General features: G+C 42.3%; 1 protein-coding gene across 2 annotated transcripts in view; it reads left to right on the top strand.

Annotated features, from left to right (window-relative positions):
• The window catches only part of CTDSPL2 (CTD small phosphatase like 2), a 48,948-nt gene extending 37,876 nt beyond the window's left edge, over positions 1-11,072 (top strand). For both annotated transcript variants that reach the window (XM_075432147.1, XM_075432148.1), the window contains exons 9-13: positions 1,269-1,331; positions 1,427-1,506; positions 3,824-3,950; positions 4,812-4,907; positions 5,438-11,072. In XM_075432147.1, coding sequence (XP_075288262.1) covers positions 1,269-1,331; positions 1,427-1,506; positions 3,824-3,950; positions 4,812-4,907; positions 5,438-5,503 — 432 coding nt within the window. In that variant the 3' untranslated portion in view covers positions 5,504-11,072. The remainder of the gene's footprint in view (positions 1-1,268; positions 1,332-1,426; positions 1,507-3,823; positions 3,951-4,811; positions 4,908-5,437) is intronic.
• The last annotated feature ends 1,288 nt before the right edge of the window (positions 11,073-12,360 follow it).

The following is a 12,360-nucleotide window of genomic DNA, read 5'->3' as shown; positions in this document are numbered from 1 at the left end:
AAGAAACAAATAAAAGCCTTACCAAATTTTAAGCTAAATAGTGAAATTCATATTGATTTAGAAATATGTGCTTCCTTTAAAGGACTAAGATGTATTGCAGCATGTGCTAGCAATATGAAGTTTTGTATTCGCTTAAAGCTGTTCCCCCTTTCTTCCCCTCTGGTCACTTGGTTGTGTCCACATATACATCTGATACAATTCAGTTCAAGCGATACCAATCCTTTGTGAAGGTGTACTGTGATTTGAAGGTAAATTTAAGCCTATGCCGAACCGACTTTTACAAAATTGATCCAGCTGAAATTACCTTGGTTGAAATGACAAGAAGTTCAGTACGCTCCCTTCTCTTTCTGGATATTTCAGTAACTCTTTCCTCAAAACTGTAATTCTGTATGTGGGCAATCTCTGAACCGAAAGGTAAGCAGAGGATAAGGCCGTCATTTTCACCCCTTAGCGTGTCCTCGCTGGTGGGTTAGGTCGCGTCCAGATCCAGGCCACCGTTCAAGCAGCAGTTGGAGTGTTGTACCAGAGGAGTGGAATAGTGCTTGGTATGTGCCCTCACATCTGCCGTGGCGCTGGGCCACTGCTCTGAAGCTACACGTTTTATAGATGCCTCCAAGTCTTGTATGTTGAGTTAAATCAGAGAGATGCAGAACTCTCCTACCTTGGTATCTCTCCTCGTGAGTCTTCAATTTTTTACAGGGAATAATCTATGTATACGAGCAGTTTTCTGCCGGTGGAATTGGAATTTATGGAAATTTGGAAACAGCTAAAGCCTTTTTTTTGGGTTTTTTTTTTTTTTTTAATCACTTCTGACACCCCCATATTCAATGTGTAATTCTTAGTGGAAGAAGGTTATTAAGAAGATTATTTAGTTTATGTGCTGGCATACATTACCTAGTAATTGAACTGATGCTGCCCAGCTGGTGGAAGCTGATCCAAAATGTGAAGTCAAAGCAACCAGTTTCATTTTTTCCGTAGAGATTGTCCAACTTTTCTATTTTAATTGACATTATTTCTAATTCCATAAAATTTTCCAGTAAAATTGTAAAGCCTAATTTTATCATCTTACGCTTTCATTTATAGCTGCTTAGGCTGCAAACTAAATTAATATTGTTTTAATTGAGTCGTTATTCTGTAGCAGGTTAATTTTTTGCTGTTTACTTTATTCCTAGTGCTCGTTTTGACCTAATCTTTACAGACTGATGCTTAGGAGCGCAGGTGATAGCTGAAGTAGTTTGAATCTTTAATAAAGTCCATCTCTGTTTCAGGTTTATGTCCGGTTAAGGCCATTCTTCCGAGAATTCCTGGAACGTATGTCTCAGATTTATGAGGTAAAAACAATTAGACATAGCCTTTGCATTTCATTTTAAAATAACATTCACATACTTATATCTAAAATAATTACTTTTCCCCCTTTAATCCATAGATCATTCTTTTTACTGCTTCTAAGAAGGTGTATGCAGACAAGTTATTGAACATACTAGACCCTAAAAAGCAACTGGTCAGGTAAAAATAACGACTTGTGAACATACCTGTTGTAAGCAAACTAACTACTATTTGCTAACAAGTGTGATGCAAAAAGTGATTATGACATGTTCATCATTGCAGTGTGTCTCACTAAGCTGATTCTTTGTGGTTTTCTCTGGCCTAAGAGTGAGAGAAAAATGAAATGAAGTGATTGAATTATTGCCTTGGTGATAAGATAAGCCCAGACAGCTTTACATTGCCCTCTGTGGCCAAAATACCGTACCCATTAATTCTGTAGCACGTTAGGCTTGCTCATGGTGCCAAACACGTCTTTGAGCTGCTTTGGAATACATGTTACGGATAAAAAAAAAATGAACCAAGTATTAAATTACTTTTAAACTGTTCAAATTTGATGTATTATTTGTAAGTTATGAATTGTGTAGTTATCGTTACAGTCAGCATGTTTTTATTTCTTACTCAATCACAAAATAATGTGTTTGTGGGTTTTGTAGTAGAGTTGGTTTGGTTTTTCACGTCTTTTCTTAATACTGAGCTTTGTTTGGAAGTGATTGGCATTTCTCAAGAACAGTTCCCAAGGCAGAAGGCAGTCCTGCCAGATGAGATTCTTTCTGTCATTCTCATCTGGGAGGTGGGCTGGTTGGTGGGGAAGTTGACACCACAGAATGGTCGTCTCAGGGAGTCACCCTACACAGGGTGTCCCAAGTGAAGGCAGTAAACACCACTACGTGGTTGTAGTCAGAACCGTATAAAGGCTGTACCTGGCGCAGCGCTGGCAAAGCACACTCTGCATTATTTTATTGTCATCTTCTTCAGGGAACACTTGATTTTGTTTACACGGATAGTAAAGTTACCATTTGGGCTGAGACAGTGGTTGCATCCGTTGGTTTCCCTTGGGAGTTCAGGCACATCGTAACTCCTCTTCCTTAAGAGCATAAAGATAAACTGTTCACTCGTTTTAATCCAGGAACAGTCATCTTGTTGCTGGTTTTTGTGGCACGCGCAACAGGATCCCGATTTGGTTTTGGTAAACTTAGCAGCGCGTTTTGGATGGGCAAACAAAGCTAGACCGAAATACTTCCAGTCCCTGGAGTGTCTGCGCCTAGGGGAATGGCACAGCCAGCGGGGTGTGTGAGCAAGGAAGGTATCTGAACTTCCAGAAAAGGAGTCCAAGCGTGCAGCCGCAGCGTTAGAAGTCCTTCTCCGAGAACCTGATACGGATGATTCAGGACTGCAGTCTGAACTGGGGAGGAACAGGAAAAAGAGAATAAAATATACAGTCGAGCAGAATCCTAAGAATTTGCAGAAGGATTCATGTGATGTATGAATTTAGTTGTGATTCATGTGCCACTGAAACGCCGACATCAAGGCATGATTAGTTCTGACATTAGCCTAAAGGTAGGCTTGTCAGGCACTCCACACGCGTGACTCACAATCTATATATAAAGTCATTCGCTGCTGAGGCACCAGCTTATTTTCCTGCTTAGCAACTTTAGGAGCTCAGCTCCTGTATGAGGTGAAGCACACTATGTACAGCTTCTCAAAAGCTTCCTTCAAAAATGTAAGCAGCCTGAAAGAAACTGCATTGTCATGCAACTGTGTAAACCTCAGAATCTGTCTAGTTTGCAGGTTATTTTTAAATTATAATTATGTTGATATCCCGTGAAATTTTAGTTTTATTCCTGGTATTTTTTTAATCTGAGTCCTTTTAGTCTACCCATCCACTTCCTATGTATTTCCTGTGTAATAAATTAAAGGAGAATAGACTAATTGGAAAAGAAGAAGTTGATGGAATGTTTTGGCCTCCAGGCTTTTTTCAAGCTCTAGTAACTGAAATAGGTTAATTGCGAACAGAGGTCGCATAATAAAGAAAACATTTCTTCTGATATTGGTGTTCTAGCATGCCGTGGCATCGGGAGGCCGTGTGCTGTAACAGTTGGAGCAGAATGGAGGGGTAATAAAACCCAGTAAATCGGCTCCTGTGCAGAGCTAATCTCTGATCCTGGAGCCTTGCAAAACCATTTGAGTATTTTGGGGCCCGTTGTCAATCCATCTGCAAAATTGGTTAGAAAGCAAGATTCTGTAGACAAATATTTGTTACATCTGAAGTTGAGCTTTTCTGTTTAAATGCAAACAACTGCCTGCAGAACTAGATTAATATAAAATCACCTTAACTAGTAATTTTACTAGTAATTTTACCACGAGAATGGAAAAAAGGGAACAGTCCTTTAAAAGGAGCCACGTAGGTCGGAAGAGAGAAAACCTGGGTAGCATTTGGCAAAGTTAACTCTTCTTTCCCAAATTTGTCTCATTAATTAGTATTTTACTTTAATCACAGGCATCGACTTTTCCGTGAGCATTGTGTTTGTGTACAAGGAAATTACATAAAGGATTTAAACATTCTTGGTAGAGATCTTTCGAAAACGATCATAATTGACAATTCACCGCAGGCCTTTGCGTATCAGGTGAGGATGCTGCTGTCGGCAAACTTGCCAGATCCGGGAAAAATCGTTCTGAAGCAAGACAGGGAAACACTACGTTTTCATTTAACTTCTGGTTTAAGTTAACACTTAAATTTGTGTTGAAGTTTACAAACCAAACTGTACCAAATCACTCAGGTTTGCTGCTTTTCTCTTACTTTTGTGAAGAGCTGACCAAGAGCAAACGAAGTCACTGCTTGCGTGCGCAGGCTGTGTCGCCAGCCAGCTGGATTTCTCACGCAGCCTGCCAAGCCCGTTGCTTGGACCCTGCTGTGGACTGAGCTTTTAATGCCAGGGACACGAGGAACAACAAGTCTCTGGTTGAAGTGACGCGCAGCTGTGAAAACTGCCTGTGCGTAAACGTGACAAAGCGCTACCCTGTGACTGAGGTCTGCCCCGAAGCGTGGCGTGTCGCTGGGCCAGCAGTCTGACCCACAGACAGCGCAGCGCCGAGTGGGGTCTCTAACGGCCCACCTAGATGGCAGAGGCAGCAAGCCCAAACCCCGTGGGACTTGGCCTCCTTTGCACAGGCTGCGTAGCGCCAGCGCACACTTAGCACCATGTGTGTCTGAACAGAAAGTTCTCTCAAAATACCAACACTTTTCAGTGCAGCAGAACTTCTAAAGCTAGTTCTATTTCAGCTTTGGTGTGGAAATTTTTGCAGTGATGTATGCAAAGGAAGGAGATGTTTTGGAAGTGAATTTTAATACAAACTTTAGAGGAAAAAATACATGTTAATAAACTCTAATTTGGAAGTGTTGTTCCCAAAATGCTATTTCACAAGTCCTATTTTTAGATAAACTAAGTATAAATCATATGTTGATGATTGTGGTTTTTTTATTTCAGCTTTCAAATGGAATTCCTATAGAAAGCTGGTTCATGGATAAAAATGACAACGAACTCCTAAAATTGATTCCATTTCTGGAGAAACTTGTAGAGCTGGTAAGTGCTTCCTTTATTTGACTCTTCCCTCCCCTTTCCCCCCCCCCCCCCCCAATGTTAGTTAGCTCCTGTAAGTATTTTCACGTATTTTATGATTTTTCTGAGTCGTTGACTGCTAAGAGTCAGGTATGTCTCTCTTTGAAAAGGATACTCTGGGCAGTAATTCAGGTATGGCTAAGGAGTTCTTTACATAGCGAAAGGCAGAATGTCAGTATTTCTAACTGCGCTTTTAGTGAAGAAATGGAGACTTGTAACGTCAGTCACACTGAAACGGAGAATCTGTGGGCATTTAGATTAAAGAATGCCTATTACTGGCTGTGATGCGTGCCTTTATTCTTAAACTGCAAATAAAGTACCCCATAATTGTTGTGACTGGTACGTAGTTATTTCTGTAAGTCTTGTAATTACATCTATTCATGGCTTATATGCTGTTATATTAAAATACCGGTGTTAGAAAACTGACCTTGTTAAAATCTGATGTATAGATGCGTTCATTCTCCTAAAACCTGCCCCTTAATCCCCCCCCACAGAATGAAGATGTCCGACCTCACATCAGAGACAGATTTCGTTTGCATGACTTGCTACCCCCGGATTAAAGCCTTTTCTCTAATTGCTGAAGGGGGAGAAAATGCAGGACCCTTTTGGACTGAAACAAAACATTGCCATTACTGTTGAAATTTTGCATTTTTGTACCCCGTCTTGCTTTTCTGATCTTTGGTGCCCAACAATAATCAAGGGTTACAGAAAGAGACTTTATATATCTGAGATTGGATACATTCAGTACAATACCGTACAACGCAGTAGGTAGGCTAGAACAGAAAAGTCTTTAGAACTAGTGCGACTCCAATGAAATTTTTTTATGTACAGGACATCTGCAGTTTGTAAAGAATTCTGTTTCTGCCACCAGCAGTTTGACCTGTAGAAACACAGGATTTTATGATATAACAGAGATTGAAAATGGACTCTGGTTTTCTCTCTGTTCGGTGCTCTAAGTGGGTTTGTAGCCACTTTTCTGTTACTTTTAAGATTCTCATTTCAACAGGAATGGCCAGTAAAAGTTGTTTTATTTTTCCTGTTAAGGTTTATAACCTTTTTACATTTTTGACCTGTATTAGATTAGAATTTCATTATGCATTCCTTTTAGTTGAGGCGCTTCATAGTTTTTCTGGAAATAGCCAAATTTTCGTAGTTTTTTATTAAACAGTTGGATGGCCGTTTTCCTGCTTCGTCTGCCTGCATACTGTATATTTGTTTAAAAATACTCTCTAGTTTTAGTCCATGTAAGTTTCATTTAGAAAGAAAAAAAAACCTGCATTTATATTTTCTTTCTGTAATATTCTACTGTAGTTGAACTCTTTTCAAAAATCAAGAGACTGGCTAGATAAGAAGAATATAAGAATTACTAATATTCAGAATATTTTAAACCATTGTGATGGCATGTACTCTGGACAGACGATATCTTGCAGTGGCACAAACAACCGATGGACAAGGAATACCTCAGACTCTGCTGTGCACGCAGATCTTGAAAGGAGAACTAGTCTGGTCACCCGCTAGGTTTGATGCGATGCAATTACTGCTGCCTTCTGTTTCCTCCGAGATGGAAGTGTTCTGCGCAGTGGCTCAGTATTTCCAGATGTTTGGCATGGGCTGCGGTACCGCTGTGACACTCGGCGTTACAATCAGTTTTAGGCGCTGTGGGACGGCGCCGGTACCGGGCAGTGACTATGCACAATCCTGTGGTACAGCGCACTCCCCGCCAGCGAGGCAGGCAGCCGGCTATCAGAGTGGTTTTCTATGCTATATGGAAATAGTCTTTCAGCCTTGGGTCTCTAATGCAGCTGCTACAAGAGGCTGATATTTTTATAATGGTGTGTAATCTCCTTTTCAGGAGGCTTTTTATGGAAGGTATAATTTGTAAAAGTTAGGATGCTTTGCCTCTCGACTGCATTAACACGCCATAGGCTCAGACTGTTTTTGTGTAAAAGATGTCACAGAACGGCACTTTTTCTAAAGAGAAGTTTGATATTTTGTATGCTTGTTAAGAAAGTACAGTATTGGAAATTAAAGGTGGACAACTGATAATTGAGAAGTATGTCAATTAATTTTTTATGTATATTACCTGTTTACTTGTACAATTTTATTGTACAAATTACATGCAGCTTCATTTTCAAATAAGTCCTTAAAATAAGGAAAATCTTTTTAGGAAAACATTTAATTTTTGTATTTTTGATTTTAAAAGGCATGAGTTATGTCAACTTTTTCCAGTGTATTAATGAAGATTTTAACTTTTCATCAGGTTGAGTGTTTTCTTACTATATTATCTGTTGTGTATGTAGCTAGCACATTGTGTCACTGAACTGTTTAAAAAAAATAGCATGTAGAGCAAGCCTGTTTTGTGGAAAATCCTTATTCATTAAAAAAAGAAAATCATCATGGCAGATTTTCTGCAAAAAAGTGAAAACATTTGCAATTCAGAATACTGATTTTTTTTGTATGTACAGAAAGGTATTTTGCTTGCAGGAAAGAAATACTACAGATTCATTTTAATGAGAATCTTTTAAATGTATTTATCTTTAGGGCATCTGGGCATCTTTACGCTGTTTGTCTTATGTCTTTATTGAAATAAAATGTACATAACATTACCTTTATATATGCTTTTGCGCAGACGTGTGAACCCTGTAACCATCCCCGTTCCTTCCTGTTTTTATGTTGATAAGATGGTTCTGGAAATATTTATAGATTTTGACAATGGTCAGCTTGTATTTGAATTGCTACATGATTTGCCAACCATTTTTTAGTTGTTCTTTAAAATGTAAATCCAAATCTAGCATTTTTCATTAGTTTAAGAGTGAATCCTCGTTTAATGTGGAATTCTTCCAAATTTCTCAAAGTAATTGACAGAATAGAATGGCTTTAAAATTCGCTGGTCTACCAGAAGGAAATGGTTTTTGTTTAGTTCATCGCTCTTCTCTGACTGTGAAAAGAGACGATCGTCTGTTCCAATAACGTCCCGAAACACGTGGGTCCTACCTTTGGCTAAAACCGTTCTGAAAGTGCTTTCGTTAGTGACGGAAACCAAAGCATACATTGCACTTTACAGCTGTATCTGTGTTGTGATGATCAGATCCGTGAGGGGAATCAAAATGTAAACGGAGGGATTTAGTTCTACATAGATGCACAACAAAAGTAACAGAGACTGCTTAGTAAACATATTAAATATTCATATTTTAATGTGCTGCAAGTCTGGTATTTATCATTCTGAACTTTCTTTGCAGAATGAGTCTGCCTTCTTCAAAATCTAAGTTCCTAAAAATGTCAAAACACTTCTGGCATAAATGGTCTTTGCATGAAGCAGAGTTATAATCCGTGAAGTTTTATTTTCGTTTTACCGGTCTCCCTGCCATGAGCCTGGATCGAACTGTGGACACCAGAATTGACACTGCTAACCGGGGGAGCCCCCGCCGTGTGCATTACTCGAGTCTTGAATGTAGGACTGCACAGCGGAAGAAGTTAATCTTGTAGCTGTATCATTTATTCCAATTTTATGTATTTTTAGAAAACAACATCCTATTTCCAAAGGTCTTAATGATTTCATTTGTGGTCTTTTGCTTGATCGTGGTAATTGTGTATTAATTTTAAATGTCCATGTGTATTCTGTTCTCGGTCTGAGCATTCTTGGTTCTGACAGCAAAATAACGTCCTTCATGCGTATTTTGGCAATCCATGGTCAATCTGTTTTTTTCCTCAAGTTGCTGTATAGCTAGAATAGTGTTCCCCTTCGTCGTATTGGCTTCCTTTCCACCTTTGATTCATTTCATCTTCCATCTACGTAGGAGAACATTTTTTCATTACTTTTGAAATGTATCGGAAAGCCTGAATGTTTCAAGATCTGATTAAAGATCTCCCAAAACAAGAGTGGTATCAACCAAAGGCATGCTGCAGAGACCTATCTTCTTTAGACAAAGCACTGAAACGCGTTAGCAAAGCTAGTTGGGTCTTGCTGACGGCGAACTGAAGGCCACGCTGCGGGTCCGGCTGCCCGGGCAGTGGGGCGGTGGGGACAGTCTGCTGGAGCGCGAGCGCAGGCGTCCTGCCGCGTGGGCTGGCGCTGCTGGACAGGCGCCGAGCCCTGACGGAGAGAGGGCCAGGGGAGGAGTGGAGGAGGAGGAGAAGGCGGAGTGGGTGGAAGCCCCGTCATCCCGTCTGCCACCGACACTACAGCAACGTCGGCCCGCAGACCGAGTCTGCCTTCAACAGCAGAGCCTGTTCCGTGCGGAAAGACGTCCAGAAACACAACGATGTTGTGACTCTGCTGAGCAATTACCCACGTCCCTTTATTTGTCCTTCTGGTTCTGGCTTCCTTACATCATTACCTTGCAAATCCTACCCTTTATTCTGCTTTCTCTAAACCAACTCCAATCAACCGCGTATCGTTAGTATATTAAAGTAGATAACGAGATTCTTAACTTCACAATTTACACGAAGCCTAAGGCAAGGCCCTGCCTGCCACGGGATGCCTGTCGCTGCTGCACCAGTCGTGTGACCCTTGCTGCTGTTCCTCTTGCTGCTGGGTGAGGACTGGGGTAGCACCGAGTACGCCTGCGTGTGGGGAATTAGAAAAGTTAACCGTGCCTTCTTCGTCCCCTCGCTGTGCTGTGTGTCCCAGTGGAAGGCTTGGAGAGCTCGCCTTTGCAAAGCTAAAATCCCAATGTGAAGTTAATGCTTACACGGTTGAAATGGGTCTAGTACAGATCGCTAAATTATAACTTCATAGAATTCAAGAAGGCAAGGCCAGAAAGTAAACATTCGCAACCTCTTGTCGATTTAAAACCCTGACGCTACCCGCTGGTGCGATGCCAGCGCAGCCGGACGAGTTTGTGCCAAGAGGAGCTCACCACTTTCCCACTACAATAACGTCTTCCACTGCAAGGAGAGCGTTGGGTCGAACGGGCAGTGTTTTTCTGGTGAAGGGACTTGTGTGGATCTGCGTGGCAAAGACGACAGACGGTGCCTTTGGTCTGCAGTCATGCCGGTTCCATGTTTCATGCCATTAAACTTCTTCAAACTCCTTATCAAAGACTGACGCAAGAAGAAATAAAGCGACCGCAGTCACGCAGGCAACGCGGGGAGCGTCAGCCTGCAGCGCACAGCCCGTTGTTCATGGCCCTCGCCTCCTGAGAGCGAGGTAAACGTCTTCGTTTTCAGAAGACAAGTGCCTCTTCCCGGGGGCAGTCACCCACTGCAGGTGTTGGGCGGTGTCTTCAGGCAGAAAGACCGGCTGGAGGACGGGAGCTGAGCGGGAATTCAGCTCCGTTCTGCGAGCAGTCTGCAGCTGGACCTGCCGCTGAGCTGCCCAGCAGCCCGGGTGAGGCAGCGCGGCGAGCCTTGCTCTCCGGCTTTCCCTTCCCTCCTGGGTCACGTCTGTCACCCACTGCCTGCTGCCAGCGCGGGGGCTCCTGCAGCCGCGGGGTGAGCCTGCGCCGGGAGCTGATCCGGCCAGAAACGGATAGAGCAAAGGAAGAGGAGAAAGCGGGATCGTGGCAGTGAGGGCTCCAGGGCTTAGGCCAGTTAGAGCTGCTGGGGAGGGGAAGCTGAGGGAAGGTTCACGGGAGGAGAGTTTTTCTGGAAAAAAAGAGTTGTCGGATCAAACTCCGTCAGCTGGAGAAGAGCATCACTGTGTGTCCTGAAGACGTAAAGGCCTGTTCTCAAAAACTGGGTTACACCAAGCCCGTGTCATTTCAGATTTGCACCTTGGGTTCTTGATACTTAAATCCTGATGAACAAGTTGATAAATGGCTGATGAGTAGGTGCATCATGTTCTTAGCTGGTAGTCATAATTTTGTAAAAAAAGAAAAAAAAAAGAATTAAAAAAAACACCAGAAGATACGCAGCGAGCGTTTTTGTGCGGAAGGAAGCGAGGATGGTCTGCTAAGGATTAACTTGTACAGATTTTGTGAAGCACACCACGATTTTGGTTGTCTTGACCGTGTAATGTAATACTGTTTTGCTTTATTTTTTTGATACTTGCAAAAATGTCAATGTACTGATAGGCTGAATCTTGTAAAATACAGTTGGAAGAGAACTCATGTTCTGCAAATCTGTGTTTCTTCTGCCATCATTTCTAGTCTATAGAATCATAAAGATTTTTATTAAATATTTACGCTCTGGCTACTGTTTTTATGATTTGTAGCTGATCTTATCCTTCACTGAAGACTCTGTTTTCTATAAAGCAAGACACTTCTCGTGTCACTTTTCAGCCTTTAAAACGGAAGGAAAAGAAGTGGGGTGTGTGCGTTTGAAAAATGAAGGGTCCTGGGGGCCAAGCAAGAAGAAAAACAGATGCGGTTTATGTTCTAAACCTGTTACAGCAGATTCTTTTAAGCTGGTCTTGCTTTGAATCTGATTTTTAATATGTGACACATATTCCAGCGGGTATCTTTTGTAAAAGGACCGCAGGGCCTGATCTGTCTCGGTTTTATTTGCTTCTCCTCCTAAGCAGAAACCTTTAGATCCCTCCCCAGTGCGAACCGTTTGGCTTCCCCGAAGGCGGCAGTTCTGTGACTCAGAGCTGTGCCGAGCGGTGCTTTTTTCCTTTGTGCCTTAACTGCCTCACCTATACGGTGGGAATAATACGGAGCTGTTTTCATCCAGATCTTTAACTTACTTTGTCCTGCGTCAATACGTGGTATTTTTATAATTGACACGTTCCAAATCATTGCACTGTTCTTGGCAGTCTCATCATTATCCTCACAGCATAGTGAGCTTACGAAACTCTGCAGACGTGGTGAGGATATAACTGTTGACATTATTTGATCTATAGTTATGTCTCTTGTTATTTATATAGCCTGGTAAATGGGTAACAACAAAAAAAGGAGGATAAATTTAACTAATATTTTTTCCTAGCTAACACACATCATAGTATCATATATCATTCCACTTGTTACAGGAAAGACACGTTCTTCTAAATTTATTATCTTCAGACAAAGTGTATCTTCCTTTTCCACTTCATCGCTCAGATTCTCACAGAAATCACAGAGCGGGGAGGTGGCAGTGACGCAAACTGGATGAAGCGAATGCTTCCAGCTTTTAGGTACTTGGTGTTCTTCAACAAGGTGGACGCAAACACCCCACCGAGAGGCCGGGCTGGCAGCGGCTCGGGGCCGGGTCTGCAGCCCCCAGGCACCCCATGGCCTGGATGTTGGATCCCGGAGCACCAAATGTCATCAGGCCTGTGACAGAGGTCTGCTTGCCTCCGACTGAACCAGAGCTCTGGAGCCACCAAGGTCCCTCTCCCTCGGTCTTGTGGGCAGAGCCATCGAAAGGGACAAAATGGGCCGGAGTTTCCAAATACAGCATTCCCCAGGATCGGCCGGGAGGCAGTTGGAGAAGAGTGACGGCTTGCAGTTGGGTTTGTGTCCTGGGGCTGCAGCCTCTCCGTCCCTTGAGCCTGTCT

The sequence above is a fragment of the Opisthocomus hoazin genome, chromosome 10, assembly GCF_030867145.1.
Source record: "Opisthocomus hoazin isolate bOpiHoa1 chromosome 10, bOpiHoa1.hap1, whole genome shotgun sequence".
NCBI lineage: Eukaryota > Metazoa > Chordata > Aves > Opisthocomiformes > Opisthocomidae > Opisthocomus > Opisthocomus hoazin.
The sequence above is the reverse complement of the archived record's forward strand: the minus strand, read 5'-3'. Positions and strand labels throughout refer to the sequence as shown.